This window comes from Mus caroli, chromosome 17 (genome assembly GCF_900094665.2).
Source record: "Mus caroli chromosome 17, CAROLI_EIJ_v1.1, whole genome shotgun sequence".
Taxonomy (NCBI): Eukaryota; Metazoa; Chordata; class Mammalia; order Rodentia; family Muridae; genus Mus; species Mus caroli.
Genome location: NC_034586.1, coordinates 4,277,310 through 4,301,011, shown reverse-complemented (window position 1 = coordinate 4,301,011; position 23,702 = coordinate 4,277,310). Strand labels below are relative to the sequence as shown.

At 48.9% G+C, this 23,702-nt stretch overlaps 1 protein-coding gene across 1 annotated transcript in view; it reads right to left on the bottom strand.

The window, feature by feature from the left end:
* The window catches only part of LOC110283911 (solute carrier family 22 member 1), a gene marked incomplete at its 5' end in the record, with an annotated part of 26,497 nt that extends 2,800 nt beyond the window's left edge, over positions 1 to 23,697 (bottom strand). Inside the window, 9 exons of the mRNA XM_021149456.1 lie at positions 788 to 900; positions 5,400 to 5,508; positions 7,994 to 8,208; positions 10,985 to 11,091; positions 11,212 to 11,326; positions 12,829 to 12,997; positions 14,927 to 15,081; positions 15,512 to 15,615; positions 23,368 to 23,697. Of these exons, the coding sequence (XP_021005115.1) occupies positions 788 to 900; positions 5,400 to 5,508; positions 7,994 to 8,208; positions 10,985 to 11,091; positions 11,212 to 11,326; positions 12,829 to 12,997; positions 14,927 to 15,081; positions 15,512 to 15,615; positions 23,368 to 23,697 (1,417 nt within the window). The remainder of the gene's footprint in view (positions 1 to 787; positions 901 to 5,399; positions 5,509 to 7,993; positions 8,209 to 10,984; positions 11,092 to 11,211; positions 11,327 to 12,828; positions 12,998 to 14,926; positions 15,082 to 15,511; positions 15,616 to 23,367) is intronic.
* Between the last annotated feature and the right edge of the window lie 5 nt (positions 23,698 to 23,702).

The window sequence follows — 23,702 nt, the reverse complement described above, 5'->3', positions numbered from 1 at the left end:
CTTCCTTCCTTCCTTCCTTCCTTCCTTCCTTCCTTCCTCCCTCCCTCCCTTCCTTCCTTCCTTTTCTGTCTCTCTCTTATTCTCTTCCCTTTCCTCTCTCTTCTATCCACTCTCTAACTTTCTCCCTCCTTTGCCTTTCCCATGCATTGGCCTGTGCCAGGCCTGGCATTTCTCTTCCCACAAGCAGACATGTATCCTTCTGCTGACAGGTAAGCAGGTCTCGGACCCCTCCTGCTCTAGGTCTGGGGACAGAAACAGGATTTCCATCTTCTTTCCCCAGCCCAGCTTTACCAGCAGAGAGGACACAGAACACTGTTGGTTCCCACGTGTCTCTTTGTGCCCCTCCCCACTGGGCTCTCCGAGACAGGGTCTCGTGCACAGCCCTTGTAGGCCCTTGGTCCTGGGGTTGTCCTTTCTTAGCCTCCAGTGTGCTGGGATGATTGATGAGTATCACCACACTCAGAAAGGGGTAGTCATTCAACACAATCATAGCCCAGAAATGACATACTCAGGGCCTACAAATCAGACATCCAGTGCATTAGAAAGTAGATTATGTCAAAAGATCATCAGCCATTGGAGTGCATGATGGATTGATTCTGGAGCCACAGGACAAAAATCTCTGCCAACTACATGGGAATTGCATCTTACTGGTTCCTGAAATTCGAGATAGAATGAACTAGGAGACAGTCGAAGCCCACCCTTGACACTCGATCTACAAGCAACTGCCAAGTGCTCACACAATTGCCCTCCACCAGATGAAAAGAAAGAATAGACCATGAAGTCTTACCAAACAAAATGAGGGGCAGGGCTTGCCAAACTTCCATCAGCCTGAACACCATGAAGGGGGTGAAGATCCCACCTAGGTCACACAGGGCAGAGCACACCATCATCCCGAGATTCCTGGGAAGACAGAGACCAGACAGATCACATGCCTGCTTCACCTTCAAGGTGTGAACGGCATCCTAGAGCAGGCACGAGATCAGCCAGGACCCCCAAATCCATAGGAGTAGGAAGAGCTGTGCGGAGAGAAGGCAGCAGGTTAGAGTGGAGATGGGTACAGACTGATCACTGTTCAGACGGCTGAAAAATACAGCCTACCTCTGCAATTGTACTCTCAGATGCTTAGCCCTCACTCCTAGAGGGCTAAGGAGTCTAAGGAGGGCTACAGACTGACGGAGATGAGCAAGCACGTGTGTTCTCAGACTTAAACTGCAGCTGCACTCCACTCCTGTCCCAGGGCTGCGATATGTTATCGCTTGGAAAGAGAACACAGTATCTCTGTGTGGCTAAGTTTAGTAAGACCCAGATTCATACCAAATACCAATGCCTGTTATCAACACCAAATGAGTCTGATGCCCAGAGTGTGAAGATGAGAACTACTCAGCACAGACATCCCTGTGAATAAGTTGAGGGTCTGTAGTTCAAATAGTCTTTCTTTGAATCAGGAGTGCTTACAGAGTAATGGGCAGCCAAAATGACTGTCCTGTCATTTTGTTATATGCATTTGATTCAATTGACTGTTAATACTGGGACTCACATGGCTGTGTGTGTGTTCATAGGCACTGGGTTTGAGGTTGTTCCTGGCCATCCAGCTTCTTCTCCTACTTTCTGTGACTGCTCATTATCCTATGCACAGTGGAAAGGGTCATTCAGGAAGGAGACAATGGGCCACCTCCATGGGAGACCAGGCTTGGTAACTGTTATTATTTAGGAAAGCATTTGCATGAGCCTGTGTGTTGCACAGTTGGTCACTGCCTGATGCAGCCATTAGGAAAGCAGTTCTCAACCTGTGGGTCATGAACCCCTTTGTGAGTCATCTATCAGATATCCTGCCTATCAGATATTTATACTACAATTCATAACATTAGCAAAATTATATTTATAAGTTAGTAATGAGATAATTTTATGATTGGAGGTCACCACAACATGAGGAACTGCATTAAAGGGTCCAAGCACTAGGAAGGTTGAGACTCACTGCTTTAGGAGGCAGGGCCTAATTGCAAGAAGGTTGGTTATCGGGAGAATGCCTTGAAGTGGGAGATGAGGACCCCAGTCCTTTCTGGTCCTTTCTCTCTGTTTTTCTTTCTAGCCACACATTCTGGCCATAATGCTTTGTGCTATCTTGAGATCTCAAGTCCTAAGCCCACAGCAACAGGGTCAAGTGAACATAGACTGAAACCTCCGAAAGAAGGTGTTAAGACAGACCTTTCCTTAAAAGTTGATCATCTTAGATATTTTGTCACAGTGACACACAGCACATTTGATAGGCCATTTCTTTGAATCTGGTAACTATGACAGTAGACTTATTTGTCCTGGCTCTTTCATTTTTAGACTCTGGACTAAAAAGTACAAACATAGAAGATCCTATCTATCTATCATCTATCTATCTATCTATCTATCTATCTATCTATCTATCTATCTATATCTATATCTCTCTGAATTTTTTGTTGTTTTCTTGGTTTGATGTTTCATTTTGTTTTGTTTTGATTTGGTTTTTGAGAAAGGGTCTCACTATGTAGCCCTCCCTGGAAGGCCTGGGAAAATACTGTATCCTTAATTTTCCTTCATCTCCTTGTGCTCAGACCAAGCAATTTCTTTACAAGCAAGATTCTAAACCATGTTCTTCTAATAAAGGAATTGGCAGAAGAAAGCCAAGAGTAGGCCGCTATCATCTGTGTCTTCTGGCTCGGAAAGCTGCGGGTGTTAGACAAACTAGGGAGCTGGAATGTTTCTAAGACATTTTCACAAGAACAAATGAAGAAGAAATACATTATTCATGGGGAGGAAATTTTAAGGTAATAGTCATATTCTAACCCAGGGCAGGTTATGATAATGGCCATTTTTAAAATGTCAAATAAAGTAGTTGCTTTAACAATTAAAATCTTCTTCACTTCATGTTTAGAGCTTGGGGCTGGAGACAAGGGTCAGCAGTAAAGTCACCAAGGCTGCCAAGCCTGATGACCTCAGTTCAATCCCCAAGAACTAAGGAAGGAGAAGGTGGAAGGAGAGAACAGCCTTCTGCAAGTTGAGATCAGACTTCCACACACAAACACATATACACACCTATACACATACACACAAACACACATACTCATATAAACCACACATGCAGGCTCTCTCTCTCTCTCTCTCTCTCTCTCTCACACACACACACACACAAGCACACACACACATCTAACACACACATATCCTCACACAGTCATACAAATCACACATGTAAGCACTGGTATACACCACACACACATACTCACACAAACACACAGGCACATATACTCACACAAACCACACATGCAGGCACTCACACACACACACACACACACACACACACACACACACACACACACACACGATACATATAACTCTGAAACTAAGTTCCTAGAATACTGGTGGCAATGAGCTCATGTGCAGACACTGAACATCATCTGGGGCTAGGAAAAGCCTAACTACCATGATGCTTTGACCTCCCGGGAGGATCTCAAAGTGGCTACACTACACACTGACCTGCATTCTCTACATATGCCTGGAGGATGCAAAAAGGTACTGCATCTTGGTAAAATCGTTTTTATAAATATAAAACTAAACACAGCCCACTGCTGGTGGTGAACACCTTTAATCCCAACACTTGGAAGGTAGAGACAGGTGGATCTCCAAGTTCAAGGCCAGCCTGATCTACAGAGAAAGTTCACAGAGAAACCCTGTCTTGAAAATAAAAACACATGCTCATCTAACTGTGACCCTCCAATCCCATTCCTCTGTTCACCAGATTCAAACATGTGTTCATTCAATGGTTTTAGGACGTGTGGAGTAGCTGACCTGTTGTCACCCTATGCTGGCAGCTAGGTTCACCCACGGATGGAGAAGCAGGTACTAAGCACTCACATCTAGAATACTTTCCAGGAAAGGACAAGGCACTGACAAGTGCAGTGAAGTGAACACGGCCCATCACAATCAGTCGCAGAAGCCAAGCAACAGTCTACATGTCACAGCCTTTCATTTGCTGACGGTCTGGAGAAAGCGAAACTATGCAAACAGAGCCAAAAGCTGAAGAATAATACATGTTAATGTATACGAGCGTGTGACCCATACAGCACTCAAACTCACAAAGCTGTATGTCAGAAAGAGCCATTTTCACTCTCTGAATCTGAGACTTTAAGGGAGAAGAGAGAGTTCTTCAATACCAAAGCAGGACGGCAGGAGGAAAAATGATGCTGGACCATGTGAAAATGTAAAACCTGTGCTCACTGGGGCTGCAGGCCACAGAGTGGCACCCTTCTGAGTGGAAGATGATTACATACAGGCCCAGCATCTGATGAGGGCCTGATATGCAGAATATAATATAAAGAACCACAACCCAACAACAGCAAAGACGGTCCAATAGTAGGGAAACCACTTCACTCATCATTTCTCTACAAACAAGGAACCGAGTCACTAGGAGGGGCCTTGGTTTTATAGTCTGACCTCACTTCCTGCTTAGTCTCTACTTCCTGGCTCCCCGAGGCAGAGTGAACAGCTCACCAGCCTCCCGTGCTGACAAACTGTACTTTCCCAACCATCATAGACCTCCTTGAACCATGAGCCAGAATAAACGTTTCCTTCCTTAAGTTGCTTTTGTCGAGAATTCTGTCCCAGGACAGTGCCCCATGCTTGCAGGCTTCTTACAGGGATGCCTTAGAAATGTTGCTCTCCAAATATGGAAATAAAGTGTAGAGCAGAAACTGAAGGAAAGGCCATCCAGAGACTGCTCCACCTGGGGATTCATCCCATATACAGTTACCAACCCCAGACACTATTGTGGATGCCATGAAATGCATGCTGAAAGGAGCCTGATATGGCTGTCTCCTGAGAGGTCCTGCCAGTGCCTGATAAATACAGAGGCAGATGCTCACAGCCAACCATTGAACTGAGCATGGGAACCCCAATGGAGGAGTTAGAGAAAGGACTGAAGGAGCTGAAGGTTTGCAACCCCATAGGAAGAACAACAATATCAACCAATCATACCCCCCAGAGCTCCCAGGGACTAAGCCATCAACAAAGGCGTACACATGGCTCCAACTGCATATGTAGCAGAGGATGGCCTTGTCAGGCATCAATGGGAGGAGAGGTCCTTGGTCCTATGAAGGCTCGATAGATGCCCCAGTGTGGGGGAATCAAGGGTGGAGAGGAGGGAGTGAATGGGTGGGTGGAGGAACACCCTCATAGAAGCAGGGGAGGGTGGATGGGATAGGGGGCTTCCAGGGCGGAGTGACCAGGAAAGGGGATAACATTTGAAATGTAAGTAAAGAAAATATCCAATAAAAAGAAAAAAGAAAAAGGAAAAGGAAAAGGAAAAGGAAAGAAATGTTGCTCTCTGCCTGGCTATCCGGTGGCTATTTCAGTGTCTAACCCATTTGTGGCCTCACCTGATGAATGTAGGGTACAGCTCAGCGTTCACTAGGCAGACCATCTGCAACACAATGGTAGCTCCCATACGGCCAAAACAAGCGAGGGTCACATTCAACCAATGCAGCTCTAGGAAGAAACAAGAAGACAGTTGGAGCAAGAACACTCCCTGGATGAACTGGAGCTGACAGAGGAGACTGACTGGACTGGGCTGGTTAGGACCACTGACAGCCTCACTTGGCTATATCTTCACTTAGTAAACGGATGCCCAAGTGACTTGAGGGACTTTCTAATGACATATTCTGGAAGGTTCCATCGTGCAGAAGAAATACTGAAGTGTCTGCCTCCACCAGCTGTGCCGAACAGAAATGAGCTATGTATTTCTCTGCACCTTCGCTTGCTGAGCCCCCGAGGAGTGAATCTACACAGCTTGCAGGCAGTTGTGAGAGTCGGGGTAACATGAATGCCCAGCTTGGCCACAGCAATGAAACTCTGGCTTGTAGCTATTACACAGGATGATGTTGTTAGCTCGGGACCTGAGGCACAGGTGGCGTGGTGTAGCCCTTGAACTAAGCCTCAACCTAGACTTCATTTCCAAGCAAAGAAAGGAAGGTTTTGCACATGGAGGGAGGGTACTGCGATTTATCACGCATTGCTTGGCCTGCCTCGCCACCAAAGCTCAAGCGCCCATGACTCTGAGCCAGGTGCCCTCCCTAAGAAAGTCTCTATATATTTACACACATGTCATCTTGGCCCTGTCCCCAGACACTGACTTTACTGGTGATGTCTCAAAGAGAATGGAGACTTCTTGCCCGTGGGTACACATGATCTTAACTCCACTACTCTGCCCACGGAAGATCCATACCAATTAGGTCACTGGAACTTGCTGGCATCCTTGCCCTCAGAGGACAGATACCTCTATCCTGTACTTCAGTCTGGGGCAGTCAAAGATCCACGTACACAGAAGTTTAGCTAAGTCACTCCTGCCAAAGCCACCAGTGTTTTGCTCCCAATATTGGGCTACAGTTGGTGTCTCCAGCTAACTCTGGGCCCTATGCCACCTGCTCCCCTAACTGTCCAACACCCGGTGCTCAGATGTTAACTGTTCCTTTAAGGTAAAGGGTAGCCCTATCCCAGACACCCACATGGTCTGTCCCATTCCACTTAGGTTTAGCAAGGTCTCCTGATCCCGATGGAATCGATGCTCACCCTTCTCTGTGAGTCAACCCACAGCAGGCACTTACTCTACTCTTTCTGATGAGGCGCCAGAACCCACCAGTGCCTGAAATGCCCTAAGATGCTTTATAGAGGCCAAAAAGGACCACTGCAGCAGGAGGGCCTAGGAGAGAGCCAGTGGAGATGCTAAGGCCAGGAGGGTCCTAGGATCAGCAATGCCCTAGCTCTGACCATCAAAAATAAAGAAATTTTTAAAAAGGCCTCCAACCTCTACACTCCCCTTCCCAGCCTCAATGCAATGCAGTTTAAAAATCTTAGTTGGGATTCTAGGAATAAGAAGATGAAGGAGAAGAGAGGGGGTCTTACTTCAGAGACACTACAGAGACTTCCTTACACACACACACACACACACACACACACACACACACAACTTTCATGTCCTGACCAGGATAACTCGAGAAAATCCAAGATGTGCAGATCTTTCCCATAACTCCCTGCATGAGAGACTGCCAAAGCGACTCATTAGGCTTACAGTGCAGGCGCAATAAAAGGGTGTGGGGAGGAGGGATAGCCCCCCTGCCTTCATAGGAATCTATAGTTTCCACCACGAAAGGCAATGCATGTGCTCAAATTAAAGCCACCTCAAGTAACTTTGCCTGGACCCTCTACGCAACGTGTTTGTCTTGGGTTGTAAGAATCATGAGGCAGTGCTCACACCCACCACCTGACTGCCATTGAAGACTTGCAGGACAAAGAGCTACAGAGGGTGTGGGGCAACTGGAACACTCCCATGTCACTGTAGGAAGCAGAAAGTGGCCTGGCCCATCTTTGGAAAGCTGTCAGGCATCCACTGAAGCTAAGCTTGGATGTCCCTGTGGATTCTGCTGGTGTGCTCACAGACATGACCCCAAGGGAACAAAGGACCCATGTCCACCAAGAAGGACTCTGTGGCAATGATCTCCCAGTGGACAAACACTACAGGCAATGATCACTGGAGGGCATCCCACAGTGTGATGTTCATATAAAGAGTAAGACAATATTAAGAAAAACAGTAGCCTACACAGTCGTATGACAGCATAGAAACGCCTCGCTGGTATAGTGGAAACAGGGGAATTGGGGTGGGGGGGGGTGTACATGCAAGGCGGCTCTATTTATGTTCCTGGGCTAATCTGTGGCAAGAGGTCAGGAAAGGTGGTTGGCAGAGCAGTGGAATTGATCATGAAGTCTGCAGCCCAGGTATCTGTATGCTTAACAAATTGAGTCATTCATTCACTTAGAACATGCTTGTTATATGTTTACTATACCTCAATCTAAAACTGCTTCAAGTCTAGCCAAGGAAACACCCTGCCTTTGTTCTTGTTCCAGACGCTTATCAGAGGGTTACAACACTGTCCCCACAATTTGGTCACCTGAGAAGCGATGAAACCAGACAACTTACCATGTGGGATAAAGATCATGAGGAGGCAGGCTGCCCCCGCCACCAGATTTGATGCCGCTATTGGGTAGATGCGGCCAATGCGGTCAATGGTGACAAGGATGATAAAGGCCGCAGGGAATTCCACTAGAGAAGAATAAAAGAAGTCCAGGTAGAGGTTGGCCCCTGTGGCCCCCACATGCATGATGAGGCCCTGGTACAGCACAGCACAAGAGAACCTGCAAAGAGGAGATGACAAGTCACAAGCCAGCTCCAAGGAATCCAGTTAGCTGAACAGAACAGGTCACATGGTACAAGACACCCTGGGGTGACATGAAGAGTACCCTACTGGGATCCTTGATTGTGTCCCCACAGTGTGTCTCACAGGCATCTCCAATACGCCTACTTTTAAAGCTCCCCTCCCCCTACTCCTGGGATCTCTGAAACAGGAAGACAGGGAAAGATTGCAACTGGATATTCCTATTGCTTCAAGTTCAGGTATCTGGGACTTTCCCCGAGCCCCACACAGAGTCATCTCTTACACTCATTCAGGCCACGGAATAGAGAGCAGGTGTAGGCAAGAAGCTAGCGCACAAGACCTGGCTTCAGGTTACTTTGTATACTTTGTGTATCTTCTCCTCTGTGGGTGGGATAGTGATGGCCTGTAGGATAGTTCTCTGTTGTGAAAATTTACTGAGATAGCAGGCAAATGAGCCTAGTGTAGCTCCTGTCACACAGCAAAGGTATTACCATGGCCATCAGTGCCATCCTCCCCAAGTCAAAGATCCCCAGCTAGCTAGGTCTCTAGCTCCACAGAGCTGATGTGTCAGGCACTGTTCATGTTCTCTCTTCTCCCACCACACCAACCCTATCCATATTCCAGGAAAGCCTGGCAACATCATGTTGCCAAGTCAATGAAGACATTAAATCAGCTGTTCAAGTCCCAACTTAAAGGGACCTGCGTGTCATTAAGGGGTAATGATACTACTTTGGAAACTGCCACTATTGCATAAAACTTGGCCTAGAATGGTAAGATTTTAATCCATAAGAAACTAGCACCCCAGCATGAAGAATGGCTTTCAATCCCACACCACCAGTTAAGGGGAAAAACAAAACAAAACAAAACAAAAACAAAAAACTGTATAACTGGTCAAGCAGTCAATGAATAAGTGCTGCCATCTTTTGGCAAAACCTGGAATTGCATCTATATTAAACTACCCCTGCCGCTGTTGTCCACCACAGCTTTACACAGATTGTCTCACTTGCTTCCAGACTCCTGTGAGCTAGGCGTGCTGCTTCTCACACTACCGATGAGTTCCCTGTGACACAGACTGGTACAGGTACTCTCATCTGGTCACATGACCAAGATGTCGAAGCAGCCCCCCACCCCCACCCCGGGTTGCGGTAATGAAGAAGCAGGTATGAGCTAGGGAGACGGCTCCATTGGCAAAGTGCTTTCTGTACAAGCGCAGGGCCTCGGCACCATTGTGAAAAGCCAGTGCGATGGGGTGCACTCTGCAACCTCGGAGCTGGGGCGGCACAAACAGGAAGATCCAGGAGGCTTAACTGGCCAGGCAGTCTAGATGAGGTGTCAAGCTCCAGGGTCAGTGAGAGACTTTGCCTCAAAAATAAAGGTGAAGAGTGATAGAAGATATCTAATATTGACCCTGGGCCTCCATGGACACAGACAGACGCACGACGCACACACTAGGCAGGTAGAGAGGGTGGAAGAGAGATGGTGGGAGTCATCCTGGGTCTGAGCCATAGGAGGCCAAGTAGGTCACAAGAAAGAATACAGCTGCCTTCCCGATGGGTTCAGAAGCCAGTGGAAAACACAGGATAGTCTGAGAAAGCGCGACCGCCTCGCCATGCGCAGCCCCAGGGAGGTGGGGTGGACACAGGCTGCCGTGGAACATGAGGTGACCCTTTTCAGTGCTCCCCACAGGATGGAAAGTACGCCCGAGAAACCGCGCGGATCCTCCCACACTTTCGAGGCCAAGTTTATATAGAGCTCACTGAGGGGCCATGGGATGGGAGCTAGGAATTAGAGACACCTTCTTGGGGGGTGGGGGGGGGGGGCTGTCTGCGATGCAGATGAGAAACCTGGGCAGGACAGCAGAGCAAGCTACTGTTCCCATCTGCAGTGGGTCACGGGTGCTACGTGGAGGAGACACACTCCTGAGTCAAACACAGGGTAGCCACGTGGACAGCTGTAACACCCATGGCTGAGCACAGGACCTCAATGAAGGAGGTGAAGGAAACCAAAGAGTGGGGAGCCCAATGTCTAAAAAGGTCAGAGGAATCCATGGAACCATGATTACTCATTAAGTAAACATTTACCACAGACCTACTATGTGCCAGGTAATACCTTACTAGCTTGCCTCTGTGTTCCACTAAACAAAGGAAAGCAAACAGGGTTCAGGGCAGTTCCTGTGTAAGAGAGGAGGCCCAGAGCCCAGCAGCTTGGTCTTAGCTACTAAGGGAATAGCATAAGACTCAGTTTGTTTTGCGAAGACAGCCATGTATTGAGAACTATCTGATGTCCTGGGGTAACAGGTAGAATTCTAGAGTTCTTCCTCATGAAAGCAGGTAGGGGCCCGCAAACTGCCCTTGGCAGGCATAGGGAAAAAGTGTATCTGCATGCTACCAGGTCCTTACCCATGAACTAAGGATGCATGAGAACCAGAGTGGGTCACAAGGTTTTCAGATCTGAGGAAAAGTATGTAAAGGCACTAAGCTACTGGAACCTTCTCCCCTACCCCAGCCCAGAAGATAAGACACTTAAACTGGGCTAGCCTCAGATGCTTAGATTGAGGTAGCCTCAGACACTCTTTGTGCTTCTTCACCTTTTTTCAGTATTAAATCTCTCACCTGTTCTTAAAAACAAGGGAGCAGAAAGGCCTTTTGAAGACTCAGACGCCAGGACTGTGCTCAGCTCCTCTCAGTGCAAGAGCTCATTGGTACCCAGCATTTGGACAGCAGCAGCCCCAGAGGATGTGCAGGGAGGATGCTCACCATAGATACATCAGGATGAGGGTGTGCTTCCTCAGGTTGGGGGTGCGGAACAGGTCTGCAAACGAAGGACTCTGCCTCTCTGAGGCATCTTCCTCAAGGCAGATCATCTGGGAGAGACTCGGGCATCACCACACCTGGTCTGTATGCACATGACAGTCCTCCAAGGAGGGACCCCATGTAAATCATGCCCCAACCCCACAGAGAGGAGAACCCTTAAATTTCAGTACCTTCAGGTCAGCAGGGGGCACCTTCCTGTTCTTCTGTGCAATTTGCTCCATTATCCTTACCGCTTGAGTGGTTCTCTTCTGAGACAACAGCCACCGGGGGGATTCTGGGACAAACCTGCAGACAAGCTCATAACTTCAGGGCCTTTTCCTAAGAATTTGCCCCACCTAACCCTTAGCAAGAGTGATTCGTTCGATGCATGGCTTAGAGCAGTCCAAAATCCTCAAGGACTGTGATTCCCCGAGATGCTTGTTAATAAAGTGCTGGGATTATAGGCATACATCACTGTGTCCACTCTGAGCCTTTCTCACACAGGACTGGGAAATAGCAGCTCAGAGACTGAGCCTCCAGTGCCATGGTCTTACACAACTCAGGCATGGTCTCCTGCTAAAATCCATAAATAGCCAGGGTCCTTTCTACCAGAAAGGACCTTCTCACTCTGCAGGGAGCAGACAGGCTCCTTAGACCCCATCCATCACCCAGGTAACAGCTCCCAGGCAGAATCTGGATCTAGCTCAGTGTCCCTTGAAGTAAAATCCGCCCTTTCCCTGCAGCGACTTCTTCCATGCACAGACAGTCTAGCGCTGTGCCCTTGCTAATTCCCTCGAACCCACAAAGCACATACTTTGTGAAGATTGACACTAAAGGCAGTGGTGGCACATGCCTTTAATCCCAGCACTCAGGAAGCAGACCGCAGGCAGATCTCTGAGTTTGATGCTAGCCTAGTCTACAACTAAGGGAGTTCCAGGACAGCCAGAGCTATACAGGGAAATTCTGTGTACAAACAAACAAACAAAACACACTTCATTGGGGGTGTTCATGTTCTAGAATGGCTCTGTATGAATCTTCCCTAGAGAAGGTTGCCAGTGGAGAGCCCTGCCACTTATCTCTTTGCTTGTAAGCTCTCTTAACTGAGACCAAGTGCCTGCTGTGCTGTGTAGCTAGATGACAGGCAGGGGAGAGCCTGGTTAATGGAGACACTGTGAAACATGAAGTGAGACTGGAAGGGGGAGGGGAGGGAGGGAAAGCAGGCAACAAAGAGAAGTGAGCTGACTTAAAGCAATGTTGCTCAAGGGGCGCTGGGGACTGCAGAATGTGGCAGCCATGGCAGTAAAGCATCCTCTTGTCTGTCATCTTTGTGCTAGATCGTTCATGAAGACTATCTCCAAGGTTTCCCAGGGCCTCTGGGTAACACACTGTTAAATACAGGTGCAGGGCTGACTCCCTGAGGCCATTCTCCCTGTGGTGGGCTCAGCCTTGTGTTTCTGGAAGAAGGTGCAAACCCTTCAAGATGGGCAGTCTGCCTGCAGGCTTTCCTGTGGTATCATTCTTGTATCTGAGGGTGGGGTGCTCTGTGTAAGCAATGCAGCCCGCACTGTAAGGAGCCCTGGGCACATCAAAAGAATAACATGCGTAGCTACGATAGAGGAAGATGTGTAAGCCCCGGGCAGGCAGGAGTGACAGTGCAGATTCATGCCTCTTGGACAGTGGCCTGTGTAGTGGCCAAGGTCAGCACACAGCTCTCTGTGACCCCAGAGTCCAGCCCTGCAAGCAGACACAGAATGGAGCAGAAAGGTCACTCAGAGCCACCCAGTCTCTGGTAGGGAAAGCATTATTACCAGTAATACAGCAAGAAGAGGAAGGTGGGCAGGGACACTGCCAGCTGGAGCCAGCGCCAGTCTGGAATGGCATAGGCCACCCCAGCAAGCCCCACTAGCCCCACTGTGAAGGCCACCTGGTACAAGATGGCCGTCGTTCTCCTGTAGCCAGAGCCGACAAACTCTGTGACTGAGAAAAAAAAATGGAGGTCAAAGGGACGTCCCAGAGAAGAAAGACTGAGAGTGAGGCTTGCTCCCGATTCCTGCTTCTCTTTAACCACAGGCTTCACCTCACCCGCCTCTGCTCCTGTCTGCTTCTGTACATTTTTCCCCTCTCCTTCTCATAAAAGTCTACACTGCTGGCCTCTCCCAGGCCTGTTGCCACTCACCCTGGGCCCCCAGGTTTGCCTGGCCAGTTTGTCGCTAGGTTTTCTCTTGCTACTCCCCTTATTGTCTTCTTGCTTGCTATTTATGTCTCCCCTGCCACACTTCAAGGCCTAAGCGTCTCCTCCCTGAATATTCACAGAAACTCCGAGCTGAGTTAGAAAATTCTCTTACAGTTCTGGCTCTTAACTCTAAGGACCTTAGCATGCCTGTGGGAACCTGGCTCTGCTCTGGGCATTGGAAGGCAAGTGGCTCCCTCCCAATGGGGGGCATAGAATGGGACTCCATTACAAAGACATGAGATAGCAAGGGAGGGAAATTGGTGGCTCCAAGGCAGAGGGACCGCTGTTGTACCCAGGATTATTGGGAAGTGAGTGGATGGGACAGAGCCACAGGGGAGGGGAGCAGCTTAGCCCCACAGATACAGTAGGAGCGTAGTTTGGTGGCCAGGATGCCACACTTGTCTGGTGAAGGGACTGTGCGGAGAGTCAGGTGATAGATAGAGTTGGGTGCAAAGGCAGAGGAGTAAGGCTGAGTTAGGGGACAATAGGAATACCTAGGGCTTGCAGAGCGCCAGGAGAACCTCACTCTCCATGTGGTGCCTGGGCATATTTTGAAATGAAAGTCAGTAACAAGATTCACTGTAGGAATATGGGGATACAAGGTGGTGGTGGAGTCATGGGGTGTGTGGGCCTGAGCAGCTGGCAGGAGACTGGTGTGTATCACCAAGGAAGATCCACAGAGGAACCAGCTTGGAGTTGTAGGAGCCCAATGTCCTAAGGTCCTGCTGTATTAAGTAGTCAAGAAGGAGACTGAGAAAAAGCCACCAGTGAGCAAGAGGGGACAGAGCAGAGTGCCATGAAACCAACAGAAGCATCAGGGGGCAGAGGTCTTCTGAGACTCCTACCATATCCAGCTAAATCTACTTTGGCATCTGTCTGTAGGCCCCTCTCATAGCCTTGAGAGCCAAAGAGGCAGAGGGACATCTTATCTACCTCAGTGCCCCATCCCCTACCACTGTGCCTACAGGCAGCACCAGCCACATTCACAGAGGGGGTTACATCCCTGGCACTGCTCCAGGTCAGCTGGATACCCAGCAACACACCTACTTCTCAAAACAACCCACAGGATGAAATCGACACATTTCTAAGATACTAAGGCAGAGGGACGATGTGTCTTGTCCCAACTCCTACAGCTACTCGGACCTGGAATATGGATTCAACCCCAAACGGCCTTTCTTAATCCATTGCTCAACATATAGGTGTCATGGGCTAGCCTTCACTACCTGACCCTCACTAGTGAGGCGTCATTTCTCAAGGCAGAACCTCCTTTTGTCCCCACATATGGGATATACGGACATCTCATGTCCTCCTAGGTTTTTATCAAGTCAGTTATATCTGTAGCCTGGCTCGGTTGTTGTTGTTGTTGTTGGCAGGGGCGGTTATTAATTCTTTCTACAATATTAAAATTGTCTTCTACCTACCTCATTTCCTGCACACTCCTTGCCAAATATGACAGATGAGAGAAAGAGATCTCATACCTACACAATAACAGCCCTAGTTCGTTCTCTCTCCCTCTCCCCCTCCCCTCTCTTTCCTGCTTTCCTTTCCTAGACCCCACAAACATCCATGTCTACATTTGATTCACCTCGCTGTACCCCACCACTACCTCATCCCTCATCCCCATCCGTCATGGACCCAGGGACACCCGCCCCATCCAGCCCTTGTATAATTACTCAAAGTGTAGCCAGACACCCAGCTGCCTTTGCTGACCATGCCTTGCAGAAGGCGAAAGAGCAACATGGATGTATAGTCTGGGGCCACCGCTGTTAACACGCCAGACAGGGAGGTGACCAGAGTGGTCACCAGGAGGCAGAGCTTACGGCCAAACCTGCAGAGACAGAGAGGTACATGGGAGGAATTAAGAATCTGGGGTCAAGCATGCATATACCCCCTCGCCTACCTGACAGCCTTCTTGTGCATCTCCTAGACCAGTTAAACACATTTCCAAACTCCACATGTCTAAGTTGGAACGCCTACCTCTGGCATAAGTCCAGGCCCACAGAGAGCTGAGACTGACTGCTTGCAAACCAAAATGCCCCATGGCTACCTCCCTGCTCAAAGCATAACATTTCGATTCTCTCAGCCCTGCATGCCCCTTGCACAACTGCCCAGCTTCCCAGCCGACAGTCCCACAGCAGCCTGAAGCCCCAACTGTCACATCTTGCCTGTACCACCCTCTGCAATAGATCCTGGCCAGCCACACCCCTCATCCCTGTCCACTCTCCAAAGCCTGGCTCAAGTGGACCGCCTTCACATACCTGTCTGCAATGTAACCCACAACCAGGGAGCCCAGGAAGAAGCCCAAGTTCACACAGGACTGAAAAAGGTCCACTTTCCAGGCGTCTCCACACACCAGGTTAAACTGAAGCAGTGGAGAGAGAACACAGCTGAGAATCATGGGAAAGCCTACTCCATCCTCCACCAGCCTGCCACATGGAAGTTCATCTCCCCAGACGGGATCAGTTGTGTCTAAAACACCAGCCTGGGCCTAGCCCCGCCACACCCAGCTTCTCCCCAAAACCTTTGTCTGTGAAGACAGTTGCTACTGGCTGTCATTAGACAAAACATCATTCTAAAGAGAGCAAGAACCGCTCGACGCGCTCAGAGGAGTGGTGGCTGCCAGGGCATCTCTCCATAGGGAAATACAACCAAGGCCCATGGAGATGGCTCAGGGGGTAATGCGAGCAAGTGTGGAGACCAGAGTTCAGATCCCCAACCCCCACGGGAAGAGCTGGGTGTGGCAGTGCATGTCTGTAGCCCTAATGCTGGGCAGAGGAGACCCGCAGTTCCCAGGGACTTGCTGAGCAGCCAAGCTAGCCAAAATATAGAGCTCTACATGCAAAGGCAGACCCTGCCTCACTAAATAAAATGAATGGTGCTAGAGGAAGACACTCATGACCAACCTCTAGCCTCTATAGGCAAGCACCTGTGTGCAAACACAGACAGACACACACACACACAAAGAAACACAACCACGTGCAAAGTAAGTGTAACAAAGGAAATGCAAAACCCAGCATGGTGGCCTGTGCTATGATACTAGTATAGACAGGAAAGTAGAGACAGGAAGATCAGGACTTCAGGGTTATCTCTCCTCAGCTACAAAGTAAGTTCAAGGCCAGTCTGGCCTCTGTAAGACCCTATGTCAAAAAGAAAAGCAGTCTCGTTTGTCAGAGCTGTAGATATTACATCCTTAGCTGGGCTCTAGTACTAACGAAGCAGTAAAACAGAAGGCCCAGGCTGAGGCTGAGGCAAGACACAGAGAGCTTCACTGGGTGGGTGTGAGAGATGGGGGGGGGGGGGAGTCCTGCGTGTGAAGAGCTAGGGGAAGAATTAGGGGACAAAAGACAGCCCTAGATGTGCACTTCTGCTTAGAGGCCTGGAGGGGAAAGGCCCGGCAAGGGCCTTCCTGGCCTGTGGTGATTCCCCTGGAGCCCAAACAATTGGGGTAAGAGGAAAATGAAACTCAGTTGTTGGGGGACCCACATAAAGACTGAGCTGCCCATCTGTGATATATGTGGGGGATGGGGGTTTATGCTCTGTCTAGCCCATGTAAGCTCTTTGGTTGATTCAGTCTCTAGAGCTCCCAGGGGTCTAGGTTAAGACTTTGTTGGTCTTCCTGTGGAGTTTCTATCACCTTCAAGGGCCCTCAGTCTTTTCCCCAATTCTTCTATAGGGACTGTCCCTAAATCTGATGACTGTCTGTGGAATCCATTCCCCTAATAGGGCTGCCTTGTATGGCCTCAGTGGGAGAGGATGTGCCTAGCCCTGAAGAGACTTGTGGCGCCAGAGTTGGGAGATAACAGTTGGGGAGGGGGAGGGGGCACCCTCTCAGAAGAAAAGAGGGAGGAGGAGGGGAGGCGGGACTGTGTGAAGGGGGACCAGGAGGGGGAACGGCAATCAGATGTAAAATTAATTAATTAATTAATTAATGGGGAAAAAAAGACAAGAATGGAAAGCAGCCTGATTTTATTGTAACCAGAGGTTTAAAAATAAAAAAGGTATTCAGATAACAATTAACTCAGTCCCATGGGTACAACAATTTAAGACATGTTTACACTGAGCCTCTTTATGAAGTACATCTGGCTTCTTTCACAAGAATGGGTACTGTTGACTCAGAGATAGTGCCCAAGATTTAGGGTCTGGGGAGCTTGACTGAGGTAAACAAAATGCCTGGAGGAGTCTGAATTGTCTGGGCCCAGAGATAACACAGAGTCACTTAGGCTGCTGTAAACACAAGTGACATCACTCACAAGAATGGGCTTTACGGCCATAAAAGCAGTTACAGTGATTTAGGGGAAAGGGTCTGGGATAAGTAAAAACAAGAATTCTGGAAGATGCAGGCAGGGCCTTTTCTCATCAGACATCAAAGGATGACCAGCTTGTAAAACCATCTCTTTCCCGGCATTCCGGGAAGAGCGGCTACATGCCCCAGGCCCCCCCACTGAAGAACCCAGCTGTGTTTAACTTTCCTGGCTTCTCCAGTGCTTATCTGTATGCACAGGGTCTGTTTTGCCCTCTACACTGGCCCAAAGCACAGGGCTCATTCTGAGCAGGGCTCGTGCCTGTGCACAGCTGGCTCACTGTCTCTTGAGAGCTGAAGGAGGCAGACTGGTCAGACTGAGTGCTGAATAAGGCCTCTGGCCTTCCCTAGGGTTGGCACAGCTCTTTCTACCCTCTTGTCCTCTCTGTCCTTCTGCTCTGCACTGTGGAGCCATGGCTTGAGCAGCCTGGAGCAACACTTTGAGGTATGAGAGCACGGATCGGATCACCAAGCAACTTGAGGCCCCAGTTTCCCAGTGGAAAGCATTCATGCTGTGTCCCTCCAGGGCTGCTGTGAGCTCCGGGGGGGGGGGGGGCGAGTAGGAAACTGGTAAATGATGAACCATTTTAATTTAAATGCTAAGATCTTATAAGCTCATCCCGTGATTCTAAAGTTGGCCTTTGAGCTATGCCCTTGCCCTATCACAGGTTCAAAGACTTCAAGTCTTAGAGATACTGCACTCAACTGGCTGAGGTTGCTGTGACTGGCTCGTTCATTCTGTGACACAGCCCCTTGCTTTTCTGAAAGATTCACAAGGTTCACATTGCCACTCAACTCCAGGAAGAAGTAGCAACCTTGCCGCCCCTCATCCTGTGCCCAGACCCTGCTGTCACTATGGGGGATGATGAGCCCCTGAACAGTGTCTCTTGGATTCTCTCTGCCTATCACATCTTACACACACCTACATGGGGTGTTTCACAGACCCATTCAACGTGTCCTTCTGAGGCCCAAGTTCTCCAGGTTTCTCCTTGAGCTGTGCTCTGCCAGTAGGACACAGTGGGACAGACCATCCTGGGTGTCCTGGGCATCCAACGTCCTATATGTTCATCCACACAGTTGTCACTTTGTAGGTCCACTCTGTCCCATGACAATGTTCGGTCTGTCACTAAAGCCACCAGGGGATGGAAAGCCCATGGGACTTCTGCCCCTAGGCCTCAGCGTGATCTTCTCTTGGCCACTGTTAGTTTTCTTTTCTTTTAGTTTTTTGTTTTGTTCTGTTTTTGTTTTTTAAGATTTATTTTCTTGTATGCATGTGAGTACACTGTCACTGTCTTCAGACACACCAGAAGAAGGCATTAGATCCCATTACAGATGGTTGTGAGCCACCATGTAGTTGCTGGGAATTGAACTCAGGACGTCTGGAAGAGCAGTCGGTGCTCTTAACCTCCAGCCCCCGCTGTTGGTTTTCAGTCTGATCTTTGCAAGTTATCATTGCTGTAGGATGTTCTATCCCCTTCCTCAAGGGTGGAGATGACCACTCTGCCCTGGGGCTGCGTGTGGATCCAGAGAGATGCCATAGCCAGAGGAAGCCTGCTTGTCTTGACTCAGTGTTGCCCCCACTCCCTGAGAACCAACACTCCCCCAAGCCTTCTCCAGTATCAACATCTAGAGGCCCTGCTCCCAAACTCCACCCATCCACTGTACCCTAGACACATTTGTGCCCCTACAGCAAGCCCTGGCCCACAGAGAAGGTAAGGATAGAGGGCATGGGGGTTCCCAGGCTGTGCCTGCTAGGGTTGCCCCAGGGCTAGGTGACTTTTCCAGTGTACAAATCAACCTTCCCAGTTTGCCTTATCAGAGTCACCAGGGCCCTTGTTCAAACACCCATCCTCTACCGCTTCTACCTCAGTGGATCACAAATGCAAGTAAGTTTGGGAAGTACCAACGTGGCCACCTTAGCTGACCTCTGTCCAAAGGCTGCTCTCTATTGCTCAATGCCTACAACCCATAAACCCCACCTGCTCTCTGGCCTGATATGTGGGCTGTGGTGAAGCTGGGGCTCACAGAGCATGGAAGGGCAGCAAAAGTTAAGGAACATCTTATTCCTTCCCCGAAGGAGCCTTATGATCCCGATCCCTCAGTCTTGGGGTGGGACCTAACCAAAGGTCACTTGCCTTCCTTCCTAAAGCAAGTTCCAATGTCCAAGGCAATGATGAGTTAAAAATTAGTTTTGCAGAAATGAGTAACTACACTTAGCTCCCGATCTCTCTGGTTTGGGAGAAGAAGGGAAGCGAGGGGAGTTTGAAAGCAGTTGAAATGGAAAAACAAATAGGACGTAGCACCTGCCCAGACCGGTCTCCACTGCCCTCCTGCCTCGCCTTACATGCACATGTTGTGTGGGTGCACATGTGTGCGTGCACATGTGCATGCATGTGCACAGAGGCCTGAGGTGAACATTGTCTTCCTCTATCAATTTCCACCTCATTTTTCTTTTTTGTGTGTGAAATGTGTTTGTGTGTGTATGCTGGGGTGTGTGTGTGTGTGTGTGTGTGTGTATCCATGTGTATGGTGTGTGTGCACGTGTGTGGGACGACAGGTACGCACATGCTATGTATACATCTGAAAGTCATAAGACAATCTTGGGTGTTAGCCTTACCCTCCACTTTGTTTAAGAGAGGGTCTCTTTTTTCTTTTATTTACTGTGGGATGTGAGTGTGTGTGTGTGTGTGTGTGTGTACATGGGTGTGTACATGGGTGTGTACATCAGAGGACAACTTGCAGGAGATGACCACTCAGGTGGTCAGGCTTGGTGGCGAGGACCTCTACCAGCTGAACCAGCTCACCAGCCCTGCGTTCGTTTACCCTTATGTGCACCAAGCTAGCTGGCCCACAAGGTTTGAGGGACTCTTTCCATTTCCCATCTCACTAGAGGAGCAATGGGGTACAGCTACGTGCTACCATACCTGGCTTTTAACAGGCGTTCTGGATGTCTGAAGGCAGATCTTGTGTGTACACACTGGGTCTCTTGATTGCACAGTGCAGTACTTCACCAAATGAGCCCTTTCCCAGCCCTCACATCTGTGCTTCTTATTACCCTTGAATGCTTCCAGATGGATACCACACTGGCTTTCAAACTCAGCCCAGCACAATGCTCTTTCTTTCTTCCAAAGCCAGGCCCCCACTGTCCCTCCATGTACCACTACAAAAGCCAACATATTCACCAAGCTCGAGCCTCCCCATGTGTGGACAGTCAATTCTTCCTAAGACACTTTCTGCCGTTTTCAGTCTCTCCCCTCCCCTCTACCCCAACCTTACAGGGCATCACCTCAACACCCGCCCAGATGTCTACTTCCTCTGTCCTCCATCCCTGGCTCCCCAGCTTCCTATCCCACTCCCCTAAGCCAGAACCCTTCAATTAGACATGACCCATAAACCCCACCTGGGCCTCTTACATCCTACATTGGGTCCTACAACGTCTGTGTTGAATGCTGTTTCTCAAATCACTTTACTTTTTTATCTCTTTGTGGGTTTTTTGTTTTGTTTTGTTTTGTTTTGTTTTGTTTTGTTTTTTAAGATAGAATCTCATATCACTCAGACTGAGCTAATGAACAGGTTGCAGATAGTATATGATATTTTCTTCTGATAACTGATGTTGAAAATACAAATATTACATAGGATTTTTAAGTCACATAATATATAATATAATTTTATTACACAATTTTATTGCAAAATAATTATTATACTACATCCCTTGAATATTTGTATTTATATAATATGATAATATACAATTATATATATAATGTCATTTATATATAAAGAGATGTTATTCAGGTATGGTAGTTCATACCTTAATTCCCAGTACTTGGGAGGCTGAGGCAAGAAGGGTCATTGTGAGTTTGAGGCCAGCCTGTGCTACATAGAAACAGTTGTTGTTTATCTCAACTTCAACTGGGCATGCTTTATTTCACAGCAACTCTACCCTACTGCCCAGTGTAAATGGTCTTGTTTAAGTAGAGGAACAGTCCCATCTAAGCCTGGTGGGTGGCTCTGAATCAAGTTAGTGATAGGTTTGAAGGCTTCACAAGAGATGGGAGATGACAAGGCAGCCAAGAAAGAGCTCAGGTGGGCCTGGGAAATATAACTCAGTTGGTGGAGCATTTGCCTAGTATACATGAGGCCCTGGGTTCTAGTCCCAGGACAGCATAAACTATGCAATGGTACATAAACACATGTAATCCAAGAACTCAGGAAGTAGAGGCAGGAGGCTCAAAAGGTCAAGGTCCTCTTTTCCTACATAGTGAACTTGAGACTAGTCTGAGCCCAACCAAACAAAGGGTATACCAGGACCAAGGAGACAGTTTTGGTCGGCTGCTAGATTTCCCAGCAGAGCATCCCTGCCAGGTAAGCCATCTTAACTTGGTGTCTGTCATTGGAAGAAGTCTGAGATGGGATATCTTATAAATCGAGGCGTCTAGCACTCATTCTGTAGGTAACCAGAAGCAGGCCAGGGGGAAGAGACACTGGGCTTCCTCCCAGAGGCAGCCCTACCGGTATTGACGGTATTGACGTTAAAACCTTTAAGGAAAAGGGAAGAAAGAAGGAAGGGATCCTAAGAAACCCTATGTGCATGTGTGGGGGCGGGGCTGGCTGGGGGAGGACCATGGCCCAGGTGAGCTGTGCCCTGGCCACAGCCGAGATATTTCTAGCACAGCTTCTGAGCCTGGGCCTGATGCCTGTCCATGGGACAAACCTCCCACAGGGTCAGAAGAGTCTGTGAAGGGGGTAAACATCTATTGCCACTTTCTACGAAACTGCCCCTCCCTCCCTCCCTCCCTCCGTCTCTGGGTATGGTGGCAAAATCTTTAATCCCGAGCAGGCTGGGAGGCAGAAGATCTCTGTAAATCCATGCCCAGCCTGATCAACAAAGAGAGTCCAGGCCAATCATGGCTCCACAGTGCCTCAAAACAAAAACAAAAACAAACGAACAAACAAAGACTTTCAAAGCCAAGTGTACAAATAGGTGACATAATGGTGGGGTCAGTCCTCTTGGATATCTTCACAGCACCTCTAGGCCATCAACAGTGTAATTGTGTTTACGTTTGAGGATCATCTTCCTGGTTTTCAACTGATCCTTACAAACACAGAGGGTGAAGATATTGTAATACTGCCTGCTACAGAGAAGTCAAGGCTCAGAGAAACTGAGGCATCTACCCAGCTCTATCCAGCTGATAGGAGGCCTGGCTGGTGTCACATAGTCTGATGGGGCAAGCTGAGGCAATTCTCATACTATCTCTCTGGCCAGGGTTTAGGCCACCTGTTACCACCTGAGGAGATGAGGGGATTCCACCGCACCAACCACAGGGAAGCAGGCACAGGGACACAGGGAAGACTGTAGATTCTGGGATGGGTCAGTTAAAGGACAGAAAGTGATGCTTTGAGCCAGGGAGACGCTCAGAAGGGCAAGGTGCCTGCTGCCAAATCTGATGATCAGAGTTTAGTCCCTGGCATTCAGAGGGCGGAAGGAGAGAACTACACGCTGTTTTATGACCATGATAAACACACACACACACACACACACACACACGGGCACACATATACACACTATGACATGTACATACCCACATGCATATACATACATATATACTTATATGTAAATGTAAACTATTCTTAAAAAAACAAACCAACCAGGTCCCCCACATAGCAGCTATGCCTCAGTGTCATCAATTGGTGAGACAAACACAGAGGGCCAGGGCACACAGCCTGCTCCCTCTCAGCATACAGGAAGTTGGGCCTTTCCTTCCTGCCTCAGAAAGACACTGATTTGCTTTCAATGTGTACATTACCCATTAGTACCTCAGTGACGATGGAGGAGCCGGGAGTGTCGTACACCCAGCCATGCTCGCAGGGGCTCAGTGGCAAGTGGCTCCTGTTGGCAGCCAGGCTGGACAGTGGGTCCACACAGTCAAGGGTGCTCTGGTTCCAGTCCACCTCGTACCTCATGCACTGGCTGATGAAGGAGGCCTCACCCGCAGACCCCAGGCCCGGCACGGTGTAGTTCAGCTCCTCTGCCGGGCTCCAGCCACACCGCTGGCTCAGCTCGGCCACTCCAGGACTCCGGCAGTGGTGGTCGGGGGTGAAGCCCAGGAAAACGATGCCCACGTAGATGGGAGCTAAAGAAGCTGAGATCA